Source organism: Acomys minous (assembly GCF_964271855.1).
Source record: "Acomys minous genome assembly, chromosome: 9".
Lineage (NCBI taxonomy): Eukaryota > Metazoa > Chordata > Mammalia > Rodentia > Muridae > Acomys > Acomys minous.
The window spans coordinates 22607784-22628953 of NC_140490.1; the positions used below are offsets into that span (position 1 = coordinate 22607784).

Consider the following 21170-nt stretch of genomic DNA (forward strand, 5'->3'; position numbering starts at 1 on the left):
TTGGCGGTGTTATTTGAGCCAAGAACCACAGAGGTTGTAGGCGAGAATTGTTACTATTACTCTGCTGCCTCCTAACAATTTCTCATAATCAAAGATTAATGCAGCTCTCAAATTTCAGCAGAGAAGCTTCTATATCCCATCCTTCTCCTCCCAAGTTTTGGGATCATTCCAGAAGACGGGGTAGAAAGACTGTAAGTGTCAGAGCCAGTAGATGACTGCTAGGAAACATGTTTTCTGGCTACCACAGGGCAGTTGCATACACGAGCTCAGCAACTATGGCAGCACGCACAAGTCCTGTGCAAACTCATACAATGACCATTCCTAGCCAAAGAGCTATTGGAAAGCGAGAGCTGTTGGAAGAGAGAGAATTAGCTTTCTTTCTGGTAGGTCTAATATACTCTAGTATTTAGGAGTATATAAGCAGCACTAATGGGACTCAATGGGTTAAAAAAAATGAGGACATAAAGTTGGGTGGGTATAGAATGAGGGGGTGGATCTGGGAGGAGATGAAAAGGGAGATGGAATGATTAAAATACAATGTATGGAATTCTGAAAGAACTAATAAAATATTTTAAAACAAAAAACTACATGTAGAATACAATAAGAAGAAACATAAATACCTATGACCTTATTTGGAAATGGGTTCCATACCGTCCTTTCAAAGTGACAGACATACAGAACCAGTGAGATAGCCAGTCAGTAGAAAAGTATAATCTCCACAGGTCCCATACCAGAAATTTAAGGGTTAGCTTCAAGACTAGTTTTACACTATTCAATTGATACCCTACCTGCATCATGTGTGCATTTTCAATTTTAGCCTCCTCCAATTTGGGCTGTAATTCAACAAGCTCCAGTTTCATTTCACCAACCTAAACAGACAGTTTGCCATTAAGTTTTCACTTCTGTAATAGCTGACACAGAAACCAGAAACTCAAATGCATCACAAAAGGCTAGACATGAAAGATATCAATTGTCCCTGTTCCTTGCATGATAAACAGAATTGTGAGGGCATACACGACTCTTCTCCTGAAGGCTTTGAGGGTTCTGTGTCCCCCAGGGCACTGGGAGACAGTGGCGGCCGTGGCTTTGAGGGTTCTGTGTCCCCCAGGGCACTGGGAGATGGTGGCGGCCGTGGAGGACGTGCAACTAGAAAGGAGGATGTCTGCGCAGGCACTTGCACTATACTATGGTGCGCAAACAAGAACACTAGTATTGGCCATTTTATAGCCAACATCTGCTACAACAGGGAGCCAAAACAGATTTCTTAAATTCTCAAATGACAAGTTCTTTGAGTCTCTGTGGTTCAGGCTAACTTCATGAGTTTCTCCAAAATTTACTTATCTGTAAAACGACACAAGAAGTACTACCTCGCGGAATCGCCAAGTGAGTAACTGAAACAATGTATGTGGAGCGTCTAACGCAGAACCTTGTATGTAACACACTGTCAATAAACAGCCTCTCTTGGCTTTGATATTATTTCTTACATTTATCAGTGTATTGTATAATTTTGAACAGCTTATCAACTTTACCTGAGACTCAGCAAAGGCCAACTGGTCAAGTCCATTCACGTAGCGCTGTTTTGCTTCCATGACAGCTTGCCGTTTCTTAGTCAAAAGCTGCCGAAATGAGCCAATAAGTTCAAGGTAAGAAGTAGCGGTGACATAGTTATGTCGCCCTAACTCTTGTAAAAACCTAAAAGAGAGTCAGACAACAGATACAGTGTAAGCAACGGATTTCACAGTGCCATAAATTCAGCATAGCATTAGCCATAGGCAATTACGAATATAGGTTAAGGTTTGTAGAGAACATGCTAAATATTTAACTTCATGAAACTCCAGAAATCTATACATAACCATATTCCAAATTCTTATCTGAAAAAAATCAAACAAAATGATATTTTGAAAGAACACAAATCAAAGGCGCCTATAAAGGAAAGATGAAAAAAAGAAACTGTCTTTATTTTTCTACATGTCATATGCCAGGAGGCTCCAGCCTTGTAAGGCACTCAAGCTATCATACGAGGCAGGCAAGCATCAGGAAAGGACATGGCAAATGGGACAAGTCTGGGATAGGTTGTATGCTACATGTTGACTGAATATATAAGGCCGACACACAAGACTAGTATATGCATATACACGGAAGGATATACAGGGGATGTACATGTGTGCAGACTGCAGCACACTACTTGGTACCTCAGTCAAGCTAAGTATGCTGGATAACTGACTGTAGGCGAGCAACATAGCAGCATGGAAGTTCATGCCTCCACAGTACAAGAATATAAGGACCAACAGCTACAACACATGCACAGATACAGATCAGAAGAAAACAGTCATGTGCTTCTCAGATTCTAACTTCTTCCTGTCATTTTTTAAGATCTTTGTAAGACATCCTTGGATCTTCATAATAAATTCCTTCTTTCTATTATTTGCTAACTGAGAGTTTTAACTAATTAAATAACCAGAAATATTAGAAGACAAAGAAATAACATCAAAATGTTGGACTTCTGTGGAAAGCCCAAGGCACTTAAAATACAACCCATTTGCATAATTTAAAATATCATTATTATTAACCTTTCTGACAGGTTCATAATGGAAGTGTGAAAGTGTTTGCAGATTGGGACTATCTCTTGTCGCTCAACCTTAGTAAGCTCCACGGTTTCTAAGAAACTCACTGCTACACGTTCAAGAGCATCTTCAGGCCATGGCTAGCAAGAAGAGGAAAAACATATTAAAGACGAGCAGTTTCAATCCAACCATGTGAGATGTGACTTCATATAAGGGAAGAGTTTAGGATTAACAGTTAAGAAGTTGAAACTTTAATGAGGAAAACAGAATGAAGTAGACTATGGTCCCAATATATTTTAGATTTTTTATACATTAAAATGTAAATGAGGATAACACAATACGGATTAATGATGTGTTATATGTTAAGGATGTAATTATATTAATTTCTCCACTCCTCTACTTGGATGTCCATTAGATATTTCAATTTTAGCATATTCATTGTATATGATGCTCTCTGTCTATTTATTAGCTCCTTTTCCCATATTAGAGAAAAGGAGGGCATTTTATTTAGTTTGGATTTCTGTCATTAGAAGTCCTTTGTGATCCTCACTGTAACATCCAAGATGAAGCTTTTATTTTCTTCTACCCAAACGTACTTCTTACCCAGTCTTTTTCCATCTCAGTGAAATGCTTTCTTCTGCTTTCGCCTGAACTAAGCCAGTTGTGGTCTTGCTCCAGAGCCTTTCTCTGGCTGTTTCCTCTGAGCAGAACCCTGTTTTCTCAGACCTCCATATGGTTCATCTTCTCTCTTCCTTCGTATTTATGCTCAAAACTATCATAAAGATCTTTCTGGAGTGCTCTTTCTAGCACACCCTCCTCCTGTTATTATACGACCTCTTGTGGTGTCACCTTCAGAACTTACTATCACCTCACAACCCTTTACTCACTTGTCTGTCACTGCCTTCCATTCAACCTAGTAGAACCAAGGACTTTTTTTTTCTAAAAAATCACTGCTCTATCTTCAATGCCTAAAACAATACTTGACAGCAAACTTTTTAATGTTTAATTAAACAGTTTATGCTTCTTTACTTTTCATTAGAATATTTTTCAGATTTCATATCATTCAATTTCAAGAATGCTTGTAACTTTTTCCTTTTAGAGCAGTGCATAAGACAACCCCCCTTTTTTGGAGGCGGGGTGTTTTGGGACAGGGTTTCTCTGTGTAGGTAGCTCTAGCTATCCTGTAACTCACTCTGTAGACCAGGCTGGCCTCTAACTCAGAGATCTGCCTCTCCCTCTGCTTCTTGAGTGTGGGATTAAAGGCACAAACCACAACCCTCAGGTCAGTAGACCTCTTTTAATCAGGAGAAGTCCTGAACCGAAGAAATATGTTGCCCTTCTTCCATATAAGAGGGAATTTCTCCTCTCTGACTGCCCTTATGGTAGAGCACTGGTTTTCTTGTTGACTTCAGAGTTCAGAAGGTCTCAACCATGAGATCTTCAAGGACTTGAGCCTCATGGCCTCCATATTAGAACTGCATCACTGACTCTCAAGGACTTCACTGCTCCATAATCTTGGGGACCAGATCTACTCATCGTATCCCCCGATACTTCTCTTTGTATTAAGTTTTAAGATGTGAGGGCTATATTAGGCATGGGCTCCGTGGTGAGGAGCCCTGGCCGCTCTTCTAGAGGACCCAGGTTTGACCCCCAGCACTCACACTGTAGCTCCCAACTGTCTTTAACTCCAGTTCCAGGGATCTGATGCCCTCTCTTGTCCCTCTTCAGGACAAACATACACACAGACAATATTCCCACAAAATAAAGTAAGTTAAAAATAAACAATTTAAAAAATGTGTAGCCTCAAGAAAAATGTGCTGCGGGTGCAATGATGAAGGTTCCTGCCACGTTTTGATTAGGTTGGAGTCCTGCTGCACAGGAGGAGGCACACACATAAACACACACACACACACACACACACACACACACACTCCTCAAAGGGAAGAATTAATTGGTTATTTAACATAAAATTATAATATATAGGTGACAAAAGTATAATAGAAATATGTATTAATCACATTATATAAATATATAAAAATAATTATACATATTGTTAAACACACATACACACACACAAAGTATCCTATGGTCAAATCCACTTTTCTATGTACAGATTCATACTTTGGAAATTCACTGCCTTCATCAGTATACACTTTCCATATCAACATTATGTGTCTTCCTTTTACTGACTATTGTCTTCTATTTCTTCTACTCCAGACTATGAACTCTTTCTGGGCAACACGGACTCTTATCAGCTCACAGCAAGTAAGCACTATAGCTCCTCCTAAGTACTATGCCCATCATTGTGGTAACTGATCAATAAACACTTGCTGAATATTAATCAAACTTAAGTAAGATTTTGGTAAAATTCTCAGAATTAGCAACTCTGCCCCCTTATAATGAAATAAAACAAACCTGAAACCAATCAATAGTACAACAATTGATGAGGGATGGGAATTGTCTCAGACGATTTCGAAAGGCATCTCCTATAGGGCTAAAAGCCACCACGATGTGAAGATTATCTTTGCAGCGATTCACAAAGAAAGCAAACAGGGCTAAGGGACTGAGCTCATCATTTTTACTGCCGGCCTGAGCTACTGGACGGACACCCTGCAGAACAGGAGACAGAAGCCATGTAAATGAACAGAGATTTACAATTGGGCGAGTGTCAGATACTAGAAGAGAAGGCTTGCACTGTAACTAAAATTTTATTTTTATAACAAAGGGATGGCTTTGATACCATTTGTGCTTACAAAATCTCTGCCTATACTATAATTCTACAATTTAAAAACAAATATCTGTCAAGAATTTACCAGGTAAAGATAATTTAAAAATTCATCAACATTATATGTAGGCCTAAATGCAATATTTTTTAAGAGGAAAAATAAAAGCTACTGCAATGTCCACCTGAAGACACTGTCTAAACTTATACAGATCTTATAACCTTTACACTGGATTTTACACAACTTTTTAAACAACAAAGTGAAAGCAGGCTCAGAAAGACAAATATTGGACAAAGGCTTTCTCCCATAAGCAAAATCTAGGTCACACATATGTGTGTATGTTATATATAATAAATATGTATGATATACAGTAGAAATATGGAGAAAAAGATTAAATAAAGGGAGAAGAGAGTTGAGAGGATAAAGGGAGGGGAAGGAAAGAGAGACAAATATTGAAAGTTCTCTTTCAAATGTGGAACTTGCTGGGCATAGCGGTGCACGCCTTTAATCCCAGCACTTAAGAGGCAGAGGCAGGTGGATCACTGTGAGTTCAAGGCCAGCCTGGTCTACAAAGCAAGTCCAGGACAGGCAAGGCTACGTGGAGAAACTCTGTCTCGAAAATGTGGAACTTAAATTTAAAGTAGAAAGGAGATTTTTCTGGAGGGAGGAAAAGATCCAAAGGAAGGTGAGGAGCAAAGTGCAATGTCATAAAGAAACCCTATTAGTTTGTATGCATATGAAAGTAACAAAAAAAGCTATTATATTATTATATGCTTTGGTAAGATTAGAAAAACAAAATAAATGAAAAAAAGCAAGTTATGTTAGACTGCATAGAATATAATTCTCTTATGTTAAATTAAAAAATATGTAGTCTGAAGGCGAGGTGTGCTCCTGGTGCATGAGCAGCACAGCTGTCCTAGGGCACCAATCACTTTCTGATTACTCCACAGGAAGGAATTCATGCCTGGTACTGAACCTGGTTAAAACCCTATGGCTCAAGAGATCATAAGCCCCAAGGGGACGCCTGCTGCTAATGCTTTGCTAAATGGACATGTTGTCAAACTACCTTCTAAATATGCATGCTTATTTCATAAACCAGTGCTGCTTTCAACCTTGGACAGAGTAAGATTCTTTTTGCAGTTAATGCAGAAACTCATACCTGGTTAAAATACTGTTGAGTTCACACACCTAAGTGGGACGTCTGCACCATATACCCTCCACCCCAAGGCGCAGAGAGCATCATAGGAGGAAAAGTGGAAAGACTGTGCAGTGGAGAAAAGGGACAAGTGCTGTGAAACACTGCCTTCTGGCCCTGAGCTGCACTGTTGAACTCACAGAAGCTGTAATTACATGCACCAAATCAAGCCAGCCAGGCCAGCATGGGGCAGTGACCACTGGCAGCCCATGAGTGCTGAAGAGAGGTGTGGCCACTGGAAGTTGCCCAAACCCCCCGCTCCCGCTCAGTGTATTCGCCCCATACCCACGTGCATGCTGGCAGTACTACTTGGACTCAGTGAGTCATAAAAATAAAAACAAAGAGACAAGGAAGGAGGGGATTGTATGAGAGGGGTCTGAGGAAAGAAGGGAATTGGTGAGTAGACATGATCAAGATACATCGTGCACATGTATACAACTGTTAAAGAATAAAGAAAATACATTTTTAAAAAATATAGGCCGGATATGGTGGTGTACACCTACATTCCTAGCACTTACTTAGCTGAGGCAGGAGACCAGCCAGAGCTACATTACTAAGACCCAGTTTTAAAGAAAAAAAAAAAGGTAGACATAAGGTGGGTATGATACACCTAGAACCCAACCACTCAGATGCCCAAGGCAGGAAGACTGCTTGGACCCAGGCACTTGGGGCACAGCCCAAGCAACACAGAAGATCTCTTGTCAAAAATTTATTCAGAGGCTAGGGCAGTAGTTCTCAGCCTTCCTAATGTGGTTACCCTTTAATATAGTTCCTCATGTTGTGGTGACCCATGACCATAAAATTATTTCATTGCTACTTCATAACTGTAAAATTGCTACTGTTATAAATCATAATGTAAATATCTGAATTGCAGGATATCTGATATGTGATCCTCCAAGGGATCTGAGGTGGACACAGGCACACTCTCTAATACACATTTTAAAAACTCAAAACACTTTAAAAGTGAGTAGAAAATATGCAAATGTAAAATAAAATAGTTAAAAGTTTAGTAGTAGTAATAGTAATAATAATAATAATAATAATAATGATGATGATGATGATGATGATAAACAGTTTATAGCTAAAGCAAGCAGGAAAGTGTGGCAAAGCTAAGGAAATCTCACTCCCCACAAATGACTACTCGTTGTCCAGAAATGTGAAGAATGAGTTCTTTCTATTACCTGGGAACATCATCATTCACGAGCTGCCTTCATGATATTCCTAGCATTGGTCAGGTAAAAGCAAAAACATTTTTCTCTTTTTCAACCCAGGCCACAGACTAGTAACATACCATTCACTAACACGTTTCTAAGTGTTTAACGCCTCGTAAGTGCTTGCTGTGCTTGATTCCCTCGCCTCACTACATCCCTGTGTGGGGAGAACTGCTGCCATCTGTGCTGCTATTCCACAGAAGGCAAAAGCTGACGGTGAGTCCATTTCATGCAAGGAGGAAATGTCCAGGTATGAGTAAAAGTAGTTAGAGCCAACAAGAAGGGAGGAGGTTTTACAAGCGGGGATCAACACTTCTGACAGTTGACAGTAGTAGGTGCTACACTATTTTGTCAATTAGACCACAAAACCTGAATTTCTTTTATATTCACACACACACATCAGAACTAATATATACATTAAAACTAATATATTAGAACTAATATGCATGTACACATTAGTTCTAATATAAAGAATATATATATATATGCTATCTTTTCTTACAGTTCTACTATATATGTATAAGAAAAGATAGGGTTTTTGTTTATTTGGTTTGGTTTGGTTTGGTTTGGTTTGGTTTGGTTTTTCGAGACAAGGTCTCTCTGTGTAGCCTTGGCTGTCCTGGACTCACTTTGTAGACCAGGCTGGCCTCAAACTCACAGCGATCTGCCTGCCTCTGCCTCCCAAGTTCTGGGATTAAAGGTGTGCGCCATCACCTCCCAGCCTGTTTGTTTTGTTTTTGTTTTTGTTTTTTGGGGTTTTGTTTGTTTGTTTGTTTTTCAAGACAGGGTTTCCCTGTGTAGCCATGACTGTCCTGGAACTCACTCTGTAGACCAGGCTGGCCTCGAACTCACAGAGATCCACCAGCCTCTGCCTCCCGAGTACTGGGATTAAAGGCGTGCACCATCATACCCAGCCAGAAAAGATAGTTTTATTAAGACGTTCGAGGATCGCAGAAAGCCATACAATTAACTGAGTAAGATTAGTCACGTTTTCTTTCTTCCTGTGTCGGTTTATTTCTGTTTTGTTTTTTGAGACAGCATCTTAAAATATAGTCCCAGGTATCATCAAACTCTTAATCCTTCTGCTTTAGTCTCCCGAGTGCTGGGATTAGCGTGTGCGTCACAACAACCAGCTCTAGTTCTTATGTCAGTTTAAGAGAGGATATTAAACTCTAGTCAATCACATGCATGCTAACTATCACCAAACATATGCAACAATTGCTATTTTATGAAGATAATAATTATAAAATAATTTCTGACTCACAACTGTGCTAGAACTTAAAATTCACCAAAATGATGTATTAAACTAATATGCTTTAAGTTGTACGAGTTATATTTATTTAACTGCTTAATTGTGTAAGATATATTTATCCTAAAGAGCAGAGCAAAGTTTTCATAATAAAAAAAAAACTTCCTGGGCCGAGAGCAGGACTCCCCCAAAAGCATTTACCTCCATTACTTCTTGCTTTTCATCTGCTGCAAAAATGTTAGGCACTTCACCAGTGTTGAGCACACTGTCAATATCTTCTAGAAAGGCTTCCTCCTTAATCTGAGTATCTGTGATCAGAAAGACGGTCTTCTGGCCTTTCATGCCTACACTTCTTAACAAGGTCTTAAAGGAAAAACGTACTTATAAGTATAAAGCAGTGGACTTGCGTGGTTTTGCTTTCCCCTTCTTTTCACGCTTTGGCTTAAGGGTACTTTGATTCTGGTGGAGCTGTCAACTAAGTACTCCCTTTCCCCCATACTGTAGGTAAGCAATCCAAACTATTCAAGTTTCCTCAAGCCCCTAGACATAACAATTGGTTCGGAAGGCATGTGATTAAGAAGGGCTGAGATGGGCCTAATACAGCCCTTGTTGTACTGAGAAGGATGCTTACAAAAGCCAGTAGTACAAAGTATTTGGGTCAGTGTGTTGCCTCATGGAATGATCCAGCTAGAGAAGGAAGATAAATGAAAAGCACTGCCAGGGAATATAGAGAGATTTCTAATTTAGGCCCCTTAAGTGGAGTTGTGTTAAATGACTCTAAACCTCTGAACGTTTAAGTCTTGTAACCCAATAAATAATTTCTCCTTTGCCTAAGTTGGTTTGAGTTGTTTTTGCTTGTTTGGTTAGTTTTGGCCAATTGTAAACAAAATTCCTGAAATAAAAATATGATAGAGCTGATTTGCAAAGGCCTGCTAAAACTGACTGTTAAAAATTCAAGAACGTTTAAGGATACTGTTAGAAATAGGCAGGATTCGCTATCTCAGAAAACTGGGAATAGGGCTTCCTCAAGACCCAGCTATTCTACTCCTTGGAATATACCCAGAAGATGCATCAGCACACAACAAGGACATATGCTCAACCATGTTCATAGCGGCCTTATTCATAATAGCCAGAACATGGAAACAGCCTAAGTGTCCCTCAGTAGAAGAATGGATAAAGAAACTGTGGTACATTTATACTATGGAATACTCCTCAGCTATTAAAAACAAAGAATTCCCAAAATTTGTAGACAAATGGATTGAACTAGAAATGATCATAATGAGTGAGTTAACCCAGAAGCAGAAAGACTTGATGGTATATACTCACTTATAATTGGACACTAGCCCAAGGGGCATGTCCCATGAAAGTCTTCACCTACCAGGAAAATGGGATAGATGTGAGGACATCCTATTGGGACTCTAGGTGAGAGAAGTATAGGAGAATGGGGAAATAGAAGGATCCAGAGGGTCCTAGAAACCTACAAGAAGAACATTATGATGGGCAGATCTGGGCCTAGGGGTTCTGCTCAAACTGTGGCACCAACCAAGGACAATCTGTGCAGTAAACATCAAACCCCTACTCAGATCTAGCCAATGGACAGGACATTCTCCACAGTTGAGTGAAGAGTGGGGACTGACTTTCACATGAACTCTGGTGCCCCATATTTGACCATGCCCCCTTGATGGGGAGGCCCGGTGGCACTCAGAGGAAGGATAACAGGCTACCAAGAAGAGACTTGATACCCTATGATCATATACAGGGGGAGGAGGTCCTCCTCAGTCACAGTCATAGGAGAGAGGAATAGGGTGAAAGTGGGAGGGAGGGAGGAATGGGAGGATACAAGGGATGGGATAACAATTGAGATGAAATATGAATAAATTAATAAGTAATAAAAAAGTGAAAAAGAGAAGTAGCCAGGATTAAAATTAAGTGATAATGTTCTTCCCTGAAGCCATAGGTTATCAAACAAAAAGCCAAGTGTGAATTAGCTCCGTCAGAGTTGTTGGGCAGGGGCTTTCCAGGAAAAACAACACTGGCTATTGGCACTGCTCTTGGTCATCAGAACTTGATGATAGGGCCCTAACAACTAGAAACTTCCCCGTTACATAGCTTTCCTCATAACTGACAGGTGCTATGGAGGCTGCCTTGAGAGGAAAGGTCATCAACAGTTTTACCCAGTTTGAACCCTATGTACTGCAATGCCCAGTGGTGCAACAGTGGCATTGATGTTATGGGGTGGAGGGGACAACCAACCATTTTATGATTGGTTTTAAGGCTGATCTACAGGAGGGAATCCATACATGGTACTGCAAACTTGGCCAAGCCAGACTCATTGCTTGGCAATGAGATTTTCCTGGGTGAAAATAACCTAATAATGCTACTTTTGCTAAATGGACATAATATTTGTGCTGGATAGTTTTATGTCAACTACACACACACACACACACACACACACACACACACACACACACACACACACACACACACGCCATCTAAGAGGAGAGAACCTCAGGCAAAGAGCTGCAAGTTAGGAGATGGAAGGATTGGGGGAGTTGGTTTGTCAGGAGTTCCACAAGGAAACTATCAAGGCTGGCAGATGACCCAGGGGGTCCTTCACAAACTGATGCACTAAGGACAATGCATGCAGAGAACCTAGAGCCCCTGTTTAGATATAACAGAAAGACAGCTCATTCTCCACATGGGGAAGGAGGGGGGAATGTGGGGGACTGCCCCTGACACTCTGGTGCCCACAATTTGATCACTGCCCCTTGGTGGAGAGGCCCTGTGGGAACACAGAGGAAGGGGATGTGGCCTATCCTGATAGGCTGTGTTCAGATGGTGGGGGAGAAGGATGCCACTTGTCAGAGGTCTGGGGAGAGGAATAGGGCTGAAAAGGGAGGGAGGGTGGGAACAGGGAGATAAGAGCAAGGGGATAACAATCAGGATGTAATGTGCATAACTTATAATAAAAAAGAAATTATTGTGAAACAATAGAGAGTACAAACAACACAATCATTCTTCCTGATGTACAATCTTACAATAAAATTCAGCGACTTTCCTTTAAAAGAAAAAGAAGAAAGGAGAGAGAGAGAGAGAGAGAGAGAGAGAGAGAGAAAGAAAGAAAGAAAGAAAGAAAGAAAGAAAGAAAGAAAATGCTTCAATACCAGGCTCTAGGCAAGCCTGTAGGGCATTTTCTTAACTAGTGATTGATGTGGGAGGGCCTAGCCCACTGTAGGTAGTGTCACCTCTGGGCTGTTGGTCCTGAGTTCTATAGGAAAGCAGTCTGAACAAGCCATGGGAAACAAGCCAGTAAGCCACACTTCTCCATGGCCTCTGTACCAACTGCCTCCAGGTTCCTGCCCTGTCTGAGTTCCTGTTCTGACTTCCTTTGATGATAAACAGTGCTATGGAAGTGTGAGCCAAATAAGTAAACCCTTTCCTCCACAACTTGCTTTTGGTTAGGGTGTTTCATTACAGCAACCGAAACCCTAACTAAGACAGCACTAACTGCCTTCTGAATTCTTATCCGTTTACGCACAGGTCAGTCCAGCTCTCATCCCCTCACTAGAGAATTTTATTACTGCAGAGGATGGTGACTAACAGACTCATAACTACTAAAGCTGCAGAGACTAGGTGAGTGCGCAGCCTCAGACAGAAAGTCTGCACCAAGCCCTTCTCCCTAGGCTCGGGAAACACCGTGGAAGACGGATCAGAAGACTGAAAGAGCCGGAAGCTGGGAAGGACTGCTATGAGATACTGTTTTTTGGACAAGGTAGGGCTGTTGCGCTCATGAACTCAAAGCAACTGTGGGGGTCTGTACAAGACCTTATAGAAATCTTATATTCACATTAAATAAGTCTTCTCAAGCCAGAATAAAGACAGAATCAGTGGCAACCATGGTAACTTGCACAAGAAGCCTTGTTCCGGTCATGCCTCATTTCCTGTAGCTTCACTGTCTTCCACGGTGAAACACAGACAACTATACCTGCCGTGTCACAGGGTCATAGCGAGGGAGGGAGAGCCTATAACTAAAGCCCTCAGGAGGTCACTTACAGCAGGCTCCCCAATGAGTAGGGCCGTATGAGCATAACTACCCAAACACACATAGCTACACAGGCTGGCTCCCCCTTACTATTATCAATTTCATACTAGATATAGTCATAATTTTACCTTCATATCCTCTCTCCACTCATTCATACCATAACTCTTAGAAATTTCTGGTTGGAAAATCTGCATTTTTGCCATAGAGGAAGCCAGACGAGTTAGAGACTGCCGACCACTTCCTCCAAGGCCAATGAGCAAAGCGTTCCCACCAGACTGCTTTAGAATGCGGCATATTCTTGATAAGTGTTCCAAAACATACCTACCAAAAATAACAGTTAGTACCCATAGTAATATGCATGCAAATTTGCTTGCCACTTTATTTTACATATTTTATAACATCGTGTTGCACTGTATATATACATACATTACACAAAATTTACTGAAAAACTAAAATATGCAGGAGCTGCGGTTGGGGGAGGTTTTGCCACACAAACCTTTTTGTTGTTGTTGTTGTTTTTTGGTTTTTTGAGACAGGGTCTCTCTGTGTAGCCTTGGCCATCCTGGACTCGCTTTGTAGACCAGGTTATCCTCGAACTCACCGTGATCTGCCTGCCTTGGCCTCTCAAGTGCTGAGATTAAAGGCGTATGCCACCATGCCCGGCCTTGCCACACAAACCTAATGATTGAAGTTCAAATCTCCAGAACTCACACAACAGCTGGATGCAACGATGCAAGCATTTGTAATCCCAGAATGCCTATAGGACCTGGGAGCCACGGATCTGAGAGTCTAGGCAGCCTGGCTTATGAAGTGGCAAAGAAGTCCTGTCCTAAACAAGGTGGAAGGGTAAGGACTGGCAAATAAAGGTTGTTCTCTGACCTCTGTACTCTGCCCAAAACCACAGGAGTTTCTTTCTATTACTACAGACTAAGAGGAGGGCTGGCTGAAACAGGGAACTTAATATATTACTGATATTTTATATTGTAATATATGTGACAAGTATTTGCTATATTTTTGTTTTAAATATTTCATGAAAAATTATAAATAAGTTTCAAGTGCATACAGAAATGTAAAACATAGGTACCTAAACACAACAAGATTCATTCTTCTTTTGTGGGTTTGATTATACTCATCTAAGCACTGGTCAACAATGTCATTAAACTGGCGAATATCTGGAATTTCAATATAAGTTCGATCATCTCCTTCAAGATCAGGATTCATATAATCCCCAAACATGAGATTTCTTAAGTCTTCTTCTGTTACCTATAGAATAGAAATCAGAAAATTACAAAAATTAAATTAAAAAATAAATTTAAGAAAAACTCACAAAATTATATTATTTATGAAATAGTAAACTATTGGCTAATTCTTTTAAACATCAAGATAGAAAATAATATATATAAAATTAACATGTAAAATGATAACCTTATATAGTAAAAAGAGAAGTTTTATTGCTTTTTCTATAGTCTGGGAATCAATAAACATATTTTTATTTATGAGTGTTTTGTTGGTATGTAGGTAAGTGGATCATGTATATGCTATACCTGGAGAGGTCAGAAGAGGTTAGATCTCCTGGAGCCTTCATGAGGCTGGTAGGAACCAAACCCAGGTCCTCTGCAAGAGCAGCCAATGCTCTTAACTGCTGAGCCATCTCTTCAGACTCTTTTCCCATAGACTGTAAAGTCATCTTTCTGACCTTCTTTGTTAAAGAAGAGTCTATGAGTTGGCACCATGCTACGTTCTGTGTGGCATCTCACTAGCAGCCCCCATAGAAGGTTTCACTCTCTAAATAACCTCTGCCTCACATGCATTCTTCTACAGACTAATCCCAAAATACGTATATACCCAGAAGAAAAAGTAAAACAATATGTTCAACAAAAACCAGGTACATTTTTGTAAGATGTTCATTAATTACAACTTCTCATGAAACTCTATTATAGCCCGACATGTTTTTATCTATTAAGTATACGTACTGCAGCATTCTCTTTCCGCAGATGAAGAAAGACAGTATCGAATGGCTCCTTAAAGTGGTCCTTTATGACAAATTTAATTAATTTGAAGAGCCAGTTTCGATCCTCATCATTAATAAGGCGATCATAAAACACACGAAGAACCTCATGCACAAACAGGCGTATCATAGTGTGCTTGGTCTCTACGGCTTCTCTCTCAATGAGCAAGCAACCCCGGATGACACGTGCGAAATCACGCAAATTGAAAGTATAATGAGATTTTGCAGGAGTGGGCAAAAGATTTTCCATAGATTGCTTATATATCTGTGGAGGAAAAAAAACAATTAAGAAATGAAATACTTATAATTAATAGTTCTAGCAAAGTAGTATACACAGCATTTCATTTATCCTATTAGATTATCTCACCATGAAAAGCACATATAACATTGAGCCTAGCATGGAGTATATGTTTGTTTTTGTTTATAGCACTCAACCAGGTACTATAAATTTGAGTGAACTTAATAGCCCCTCGGATTGGATTCCATTCAATCTTACTTTAGTTCCCATTTGGTATAATTGTTCCACTTACAGATGACCTGAAACTTATTAAGCAAGTTTCAAATTGCAATAGAAATTAAAATCAGGTAACTCATTCTACAAAATTCTAAATAAAGAGGAAGGAATAATGTCTTTTAGGTTAGCAGTGACTTTAAATCAACCAATTCTCTCCCTCCTTCTTGTTAGATCTTCCTCCTCCTCCTCCTCAACTGGCATAATATAGAAACAAAGTGTGCTTTTCTTGAATGCTCCATTCATCATAAGAATGTTAATACTCTCTTTAAAGAAGGTTAATTAAGTTTTTAATGTATCCTGATAAGAAGAGTGATAACATTGTTTTTCATTTGGATATTTTTTGTAATTAATCCCCTCTCCCAAGTCTCTAATGCTTCAATGAGAGATGAGAGAAAAAAGGCATCCATTCTACCTGGTCAGTGCTCAACCACTCATCCCAAGTAACATCTGAAATGCTGTATTTTACAAATACAAGCACTCTCCTGGATTAGCAAAGTCTTCTACTTGGTCACGGTTTGGGTCTGAAATGCCCCACCAAGGCTCTCACATTAATGGCTTGAGTAGCAGAAGATGGGCTTTTGGGAAGAGATTAGACACTGGTCAGCTTGGATTAGGTCATTAGTCTGGCCTAATGACGGACTCACCGCACTGTGGCCTCCTCAGGAGGTGGTAGAAACTGCAAGATGTGGCCCAACTGGAGGGAGTAAATCACTGCGGGCATGTCCTTGTACCCAGACCCGAGAGCTTGGTGAGGGTGTCACTAAACTGCCTTTGAGTGTATTTCCCTTCCAACATATTAAGATGGTTCTAGCTTGTGATTCAGGCAAATACAAGAAATCAGGAGATGTTCTGTGACCACATGGGCCTGCGTCTTTACTCCCATCCTTGCATGCTTTCATTTTTCAGTGCAATGTCTCTGTCTCTTCTCTCTCTCTCTCTCTCTCTCTCTCTCTCTCTCTCTCTCTTTTTTCTTCTTCTTCTTCTTCTTCTTCTTCTTCTTCTTCTTCTTCTTCTTCTTCTTCTTCTTCTTCTTCTTCTTCTCTCTGTCTCTCTCTCCTCCTCCTCCCTCCCCCCCTCTCTCCTTTAAAGTATGAAGAACAAAAATGGAAACAGAAAAGAGAAAATGTAACAAACACTACAGTGGAACCTAACCACCAAGGAAATGCTTATGATGTAGCAGGTACTGGTTATGGGCAAATTCATTCCAATAACCTTATGAGACACATATTAGATCTCATTTTAGCAATCAAAATTGTGGGCCTTCAAAAAGGTCAAACTGCTTGTTCCAAGACATTCAGCTAGGGGCAGAAGCTAAGGCTCAACATCAGTTAGATTCTCTGTTTCCAAAATCCATCATCTTCTTGCTCTTAAACCATCTGCCAGGATCCCTGATAATGGAAACCAGAGATGGCTAAGGGAACAGTGTTTTTTAAGAAGACCAAGTAAGGGTAGTATCTGAAGCTAACACATTTTACGTTGCATCACTTCCTCACCTCCATAGTCCCACTGACTATTTGGTTTCCAAGTATAAAGTACTCTGGAGTAAATTCATGAGACCTGAGGTAGAACGCCATGATTGATGAGAAAATTCGGACCATGGTTTCATCACTGAAAGAGTTGATAGTGCAGATGTTGAAATGTCGAATAAAACGAGGAGTAACTGCATTCCTTCCGCCACCTGGAGGACCCATGGCAGCTATCAGTTCTATATCAACCAGAGTGATTTTAGTGGTGTCCTTAAGGTCATACCTAGAAAGTACACACAAAGAGAAAGAACGAAAAGAACAAAGAATGAGACACCGATAGCCTTGGAGAGTTCATCTAATTTTAGTTTCTGTGGAAGAGAATGTTATTTATTTAAGTTTATTTTTATTTATTTTATTTAATGTTATTTATTAAGTCCTCCTCCCATAGATGTTGACTCTGTTTCCCTTCCCCTGCCTTCCCCTTTATTTTCATGCTTCCTTACAATTTGATTCTGTTAAAATTTCCTTTTCTCCAAAACCAGAACTCTGAAAGTGTGTTCCTGCAATGTGCTTATAGCTGGTTAGGACTGACTGTTCTATTTTGCCTAGGATGAGTCTGTTTGTGTTTGTTATCCTGGGATAACTATCAATAACACCCTCTTTTTATTTTCAGCACTGTCTCGGTTTGAACAATGAATTATACATCACTCTGGTTATGGTGAAGTCCTGATCTTCCTGTCATCTTGGGCTTTATCTTCAGGCTGCATCCACAATGTCTAAACATTACTACTTATTGTATGTATAGAGAGGGCTCCTTTACATAAAACAAAAGCTTCAAAAAAAGTTCTAATCAGATATCCAAATGACAAAATTTATTGACTATTTTCAATAGGCCATCAAGTTCTTAAATATTGAAGCTTTCATCAGAAGGTCTGAAGAGTGGTGATTTGGGTTCAAAGCCCTTGCCAAAAAAAAAATAGTTTTTTTTTTCAACAACTAGTGCTAGGTCATCCACTTGTATAAAAATAAGTTTAAGCATCGACCTTATACACCTTTCATAACAATTGATTAAAAGTGGATCACAGACCTAAATATTAGGTACAAAACCCTCAAAGTCTTAAAAGATAACAATTGAAAAAAGTCTAAATGACTTTAGGTACAGTGAGTTCTTAAGTTATAATAACAAAGCCCCAAACTGTGAAGGAAATAATTGAAAAAGTCTTCTTCATGAAAATAAAAACTTCCATTTGTAAAAGTCAATAAAGAAGAGAGGACATGCTATAAGAAAAGAGTGGCTTTTACTTTGTAGGGCTGGCCTCCTGCTTCGGCTTCCTAAATACTAGGATTACAGAAGCTTACTAGTGCACTCATCTTAAAAGTAAACATAATGGTGCCATAAAAATTTGTGAAGGTTAGTCTTAATTGTCAAAATCTAGAATCTCACCACCACCCAGAAGATGGGCCTCTGAGGATATCTGTGGGAGAGTAACCTGATTATATTAACTGTGGTGGGAAGACCTGTCCACTGTGGGTGATACAACTTCCTAGGCTGGGGATCCTGGGTTGTGTAAGAGTGGAAAAAGCGAGCTGAGCACTAGCATGCACACACTCCCTTCTGACTGCAGAGGGACTGTGAATAGCTGCTCTAAGTTCCTGGTGCCCTGCTGTCTCTCCACCTCAGTAGCTGTAACCTGGAAGAGCTAAAAGAAGATTCTTTTCTCTTAAGTTCCTTTTGGCAGAGTATTTTATCACAGCAACAGGAGAAGAAATTAGGACACTAGTTATACTGGCTATTTTTGTAGTTGGTATTTATCTAATGCAGTTGAGAACACATCCACATAATATTTTCATTCAACTGTCTGTAACAGTTTTAGTATAAGAATTGTCAAAAACCTGAAAGCAACCAAAATGTCCGAGTAGACTAACAAACCATGGAACATCTATAACAAAGGAATATTAATTAACACCAAGAAGACATGGAAGAAATTTGAATGTGCATTACTAAGTGAAAGAAGCCAGTGTAGAAGTGGCACAAATTAACTGACTCCAATGATATGGCTGCTACAGTTTAGATCTGGAATAGTTTCCAAAGAGCCAGGCAGGAAAGGCTTGGTATCCAGCTGGAAGAAGCATCAGGACACTGGAGAGATGACGACTAGTGGAAAGTACACGCTCGCTGGAGATAGACTTTTGAGGAGACTGTAGGAACCCAGTACCTTGTGTTCTGCTTCCCAGCTATAGGGTAAGCTGTGCTACTTCCCATGCATTCCCTCAGTGTGTTGTTGTCTTGCCATAAGCCCAAAGCAACAAGGGCTACTGAGTATGGGTTGAGACTTGTTAAAACTGTGAGTCAACATAAACTTTTTTGTTAGTACAACAGGAAGTGTACTAACATAGAAATGTTATGGGAAAGGTTAAATTGTAGAAATAGTAAAGATCATTGGTTGTCAGCAGCTTGGTCAAGGTCAGGGAAAGCAGAAAACAGCAGTTTGTAAAGCAGCAGAAAAATTCTCTGTATGTCATTATAACTGTGTATAAGTGACATTGTATATTCTCAAAACGTATAAAATGTATTAAATGAAAAGCAAGCCTTCCAACAAGAACCTAGGGTGACAATGGCGTATCGATGCATGCTTAGTAACTAAGACGTCTGCCATCTGCTGAGAAAGGTGGTGTGAGGGAGGTGATGCATTTGTGAGGGCAAAATGTATGTGAAAAAAATCTTAAATCTTTCCAAGATTTATTATGAATCTAAAACTCATCTATAAATAGTCTTAGATGATATAGAAAAAATCCTCCCAAATTTTCTGTATATAAAACCTGACCAATAATCATTTTCTGTAAATAACTTGGAAAATATATATTTTTTGCTTTGAAAAACTAAAATACAAGATGAGATATGACTTTATCATGGGCTATTAAGACTTTAATTAAACTATTTACCAATGTCCACAATCAAAAAACTGTCGTAATAACTCAATAGGAGGTTGGGCCCCATATTTCTCCAATGAAGGCATATTCATATCATCTATAAACACTACACACTTCTTTCCCATAGGTGGTCCAAATACTCCCTTTCGCCTTTTGTCCAGTCTGGCCATAATGATGTTCTAAAAATTTAAAAATAAAGAGGCATATTTACTTATGATAGTATTACAATCTCACTACTATTATCCGTCAATATCAAGATCTATGCTGCCAGTATCCATGGGATACCAGTAGCAGCTATCATTTATTTAATTAGTCAGTAACATAAAAATAATTAACAACAGAAAAAAGGACTGAACAATCTTTGAAAGGAAATGATATTATGTGCGTATTTATTCTGAGTTACTCTTATTTAAGCTGATACTAAACTTTAAACTCAACATCATTTCAAATAACATCTGTTGAAAACCTCCCCTGCACTGAGAATTATAACAAGTATTTACATATCATGTTTGCATTACATGTAATGTGTGTATGTATAATTCTGTAATACTTTTCACACTGGATACCCCTTTACCTAAGGCTTGAAAGTATTAATTTTTCCAATCTTTGTTGGATTTTTATAGGCTAAATAAATGGCTTTTTTATATTTCTGGATTTTTATTTGTTTGTTTGGCTGATTTTTGTTTTTGTTTTGTTTGAGACAGGGCTTCTCTATGTAGCTCTGACTGTCCTGGAACTCACTCTGTAGACCAGACTGGCCTAGAACTCAGAGCTCCACTGTCTCTGCCTCCCAAGTGCTGGGGTTGAAGGCATGTGCTGGTACCACCTGACATTTCTGGTGTTTGAAAAAAATCACCTGTCCTTATAAAACTAAATATCAAAATTCTTTTATTTTTTAAATTCTACAGTATTCTAACTTTGCAAGAAGTTGAAATTAAGTTAAATCTATTGGCTGAAAACAGAAACGGAGCTGGCATCCATGGACCAGTCCAGTGAGCAGCCAGTGCTCCTAAAAGCCATACAGAAGAGTACAGAAAGAACAACTGACTATTCTCTTGCCCTGCCCCCCAACACACTACTCTTGTCTCTTACACTTTCTTCTCCAATTAAATACAAGTGTTGCTTCTCAGGCCCAAAAAGTGACAAAACCTAATAAAGTGCTAATATAAAAGTGTTCTTGTGATTCATAGACTTACAAAGTTGCATGTTTAACATGCAGCTTTAAATATTTAAGTATTTTTCAAATAAGATAAAATACAATCATCAT

At 39.5% G+C, this 21170-nt stretch overlaps 1 protein-coding gene across 2 annotated transcripts in view; it reads right to left on the reverse strand.

Annotated features, from left to right (window-relative positions):
- DNAH12 (dynein axonemal heavy chain 12) overlaps positions 1-21170 on the reverse strand; it is a 159482-nt gene that overhangs the window by 64015 nt on the left and 74297 nt on the right. For both annotated transcript variants that reach the window (XM_084793926.1, XM_084793925.1), the window contains exons 39-48: positions 19916-20082; positions 17000-17255; positions 14958-15257; positions 14069-14247; positions 13113-13305; positions 9144-9305; positions 4980-5174; positions 2571-2704; positions 1530-1692; positions 789-869 (exon numbers count right to left, since the gene is read on the reverse strand). In XM_084793926.1, the coding sequence (XP_084650052.1) occupies positions 789-869; positions 1530-1692; positions 2571-2704; positions 4980-5174; positions 9144-9305; positions 13113-13305; positions 14069-14247; positions 14958-15257; positions 17000-17255; positions 19916-20082 (1830 nt within the window). The remainder of the gene's footprint in view (positions 1-788; positions 870-1529; positions 1693-2570; positions 2705-4979; positions 5175-9143; positions 9306-13112; positions 13306-14068; positions 14248-14957; positions 15258-16999; positions 17256-19915; positions 20083-21170) is intronic.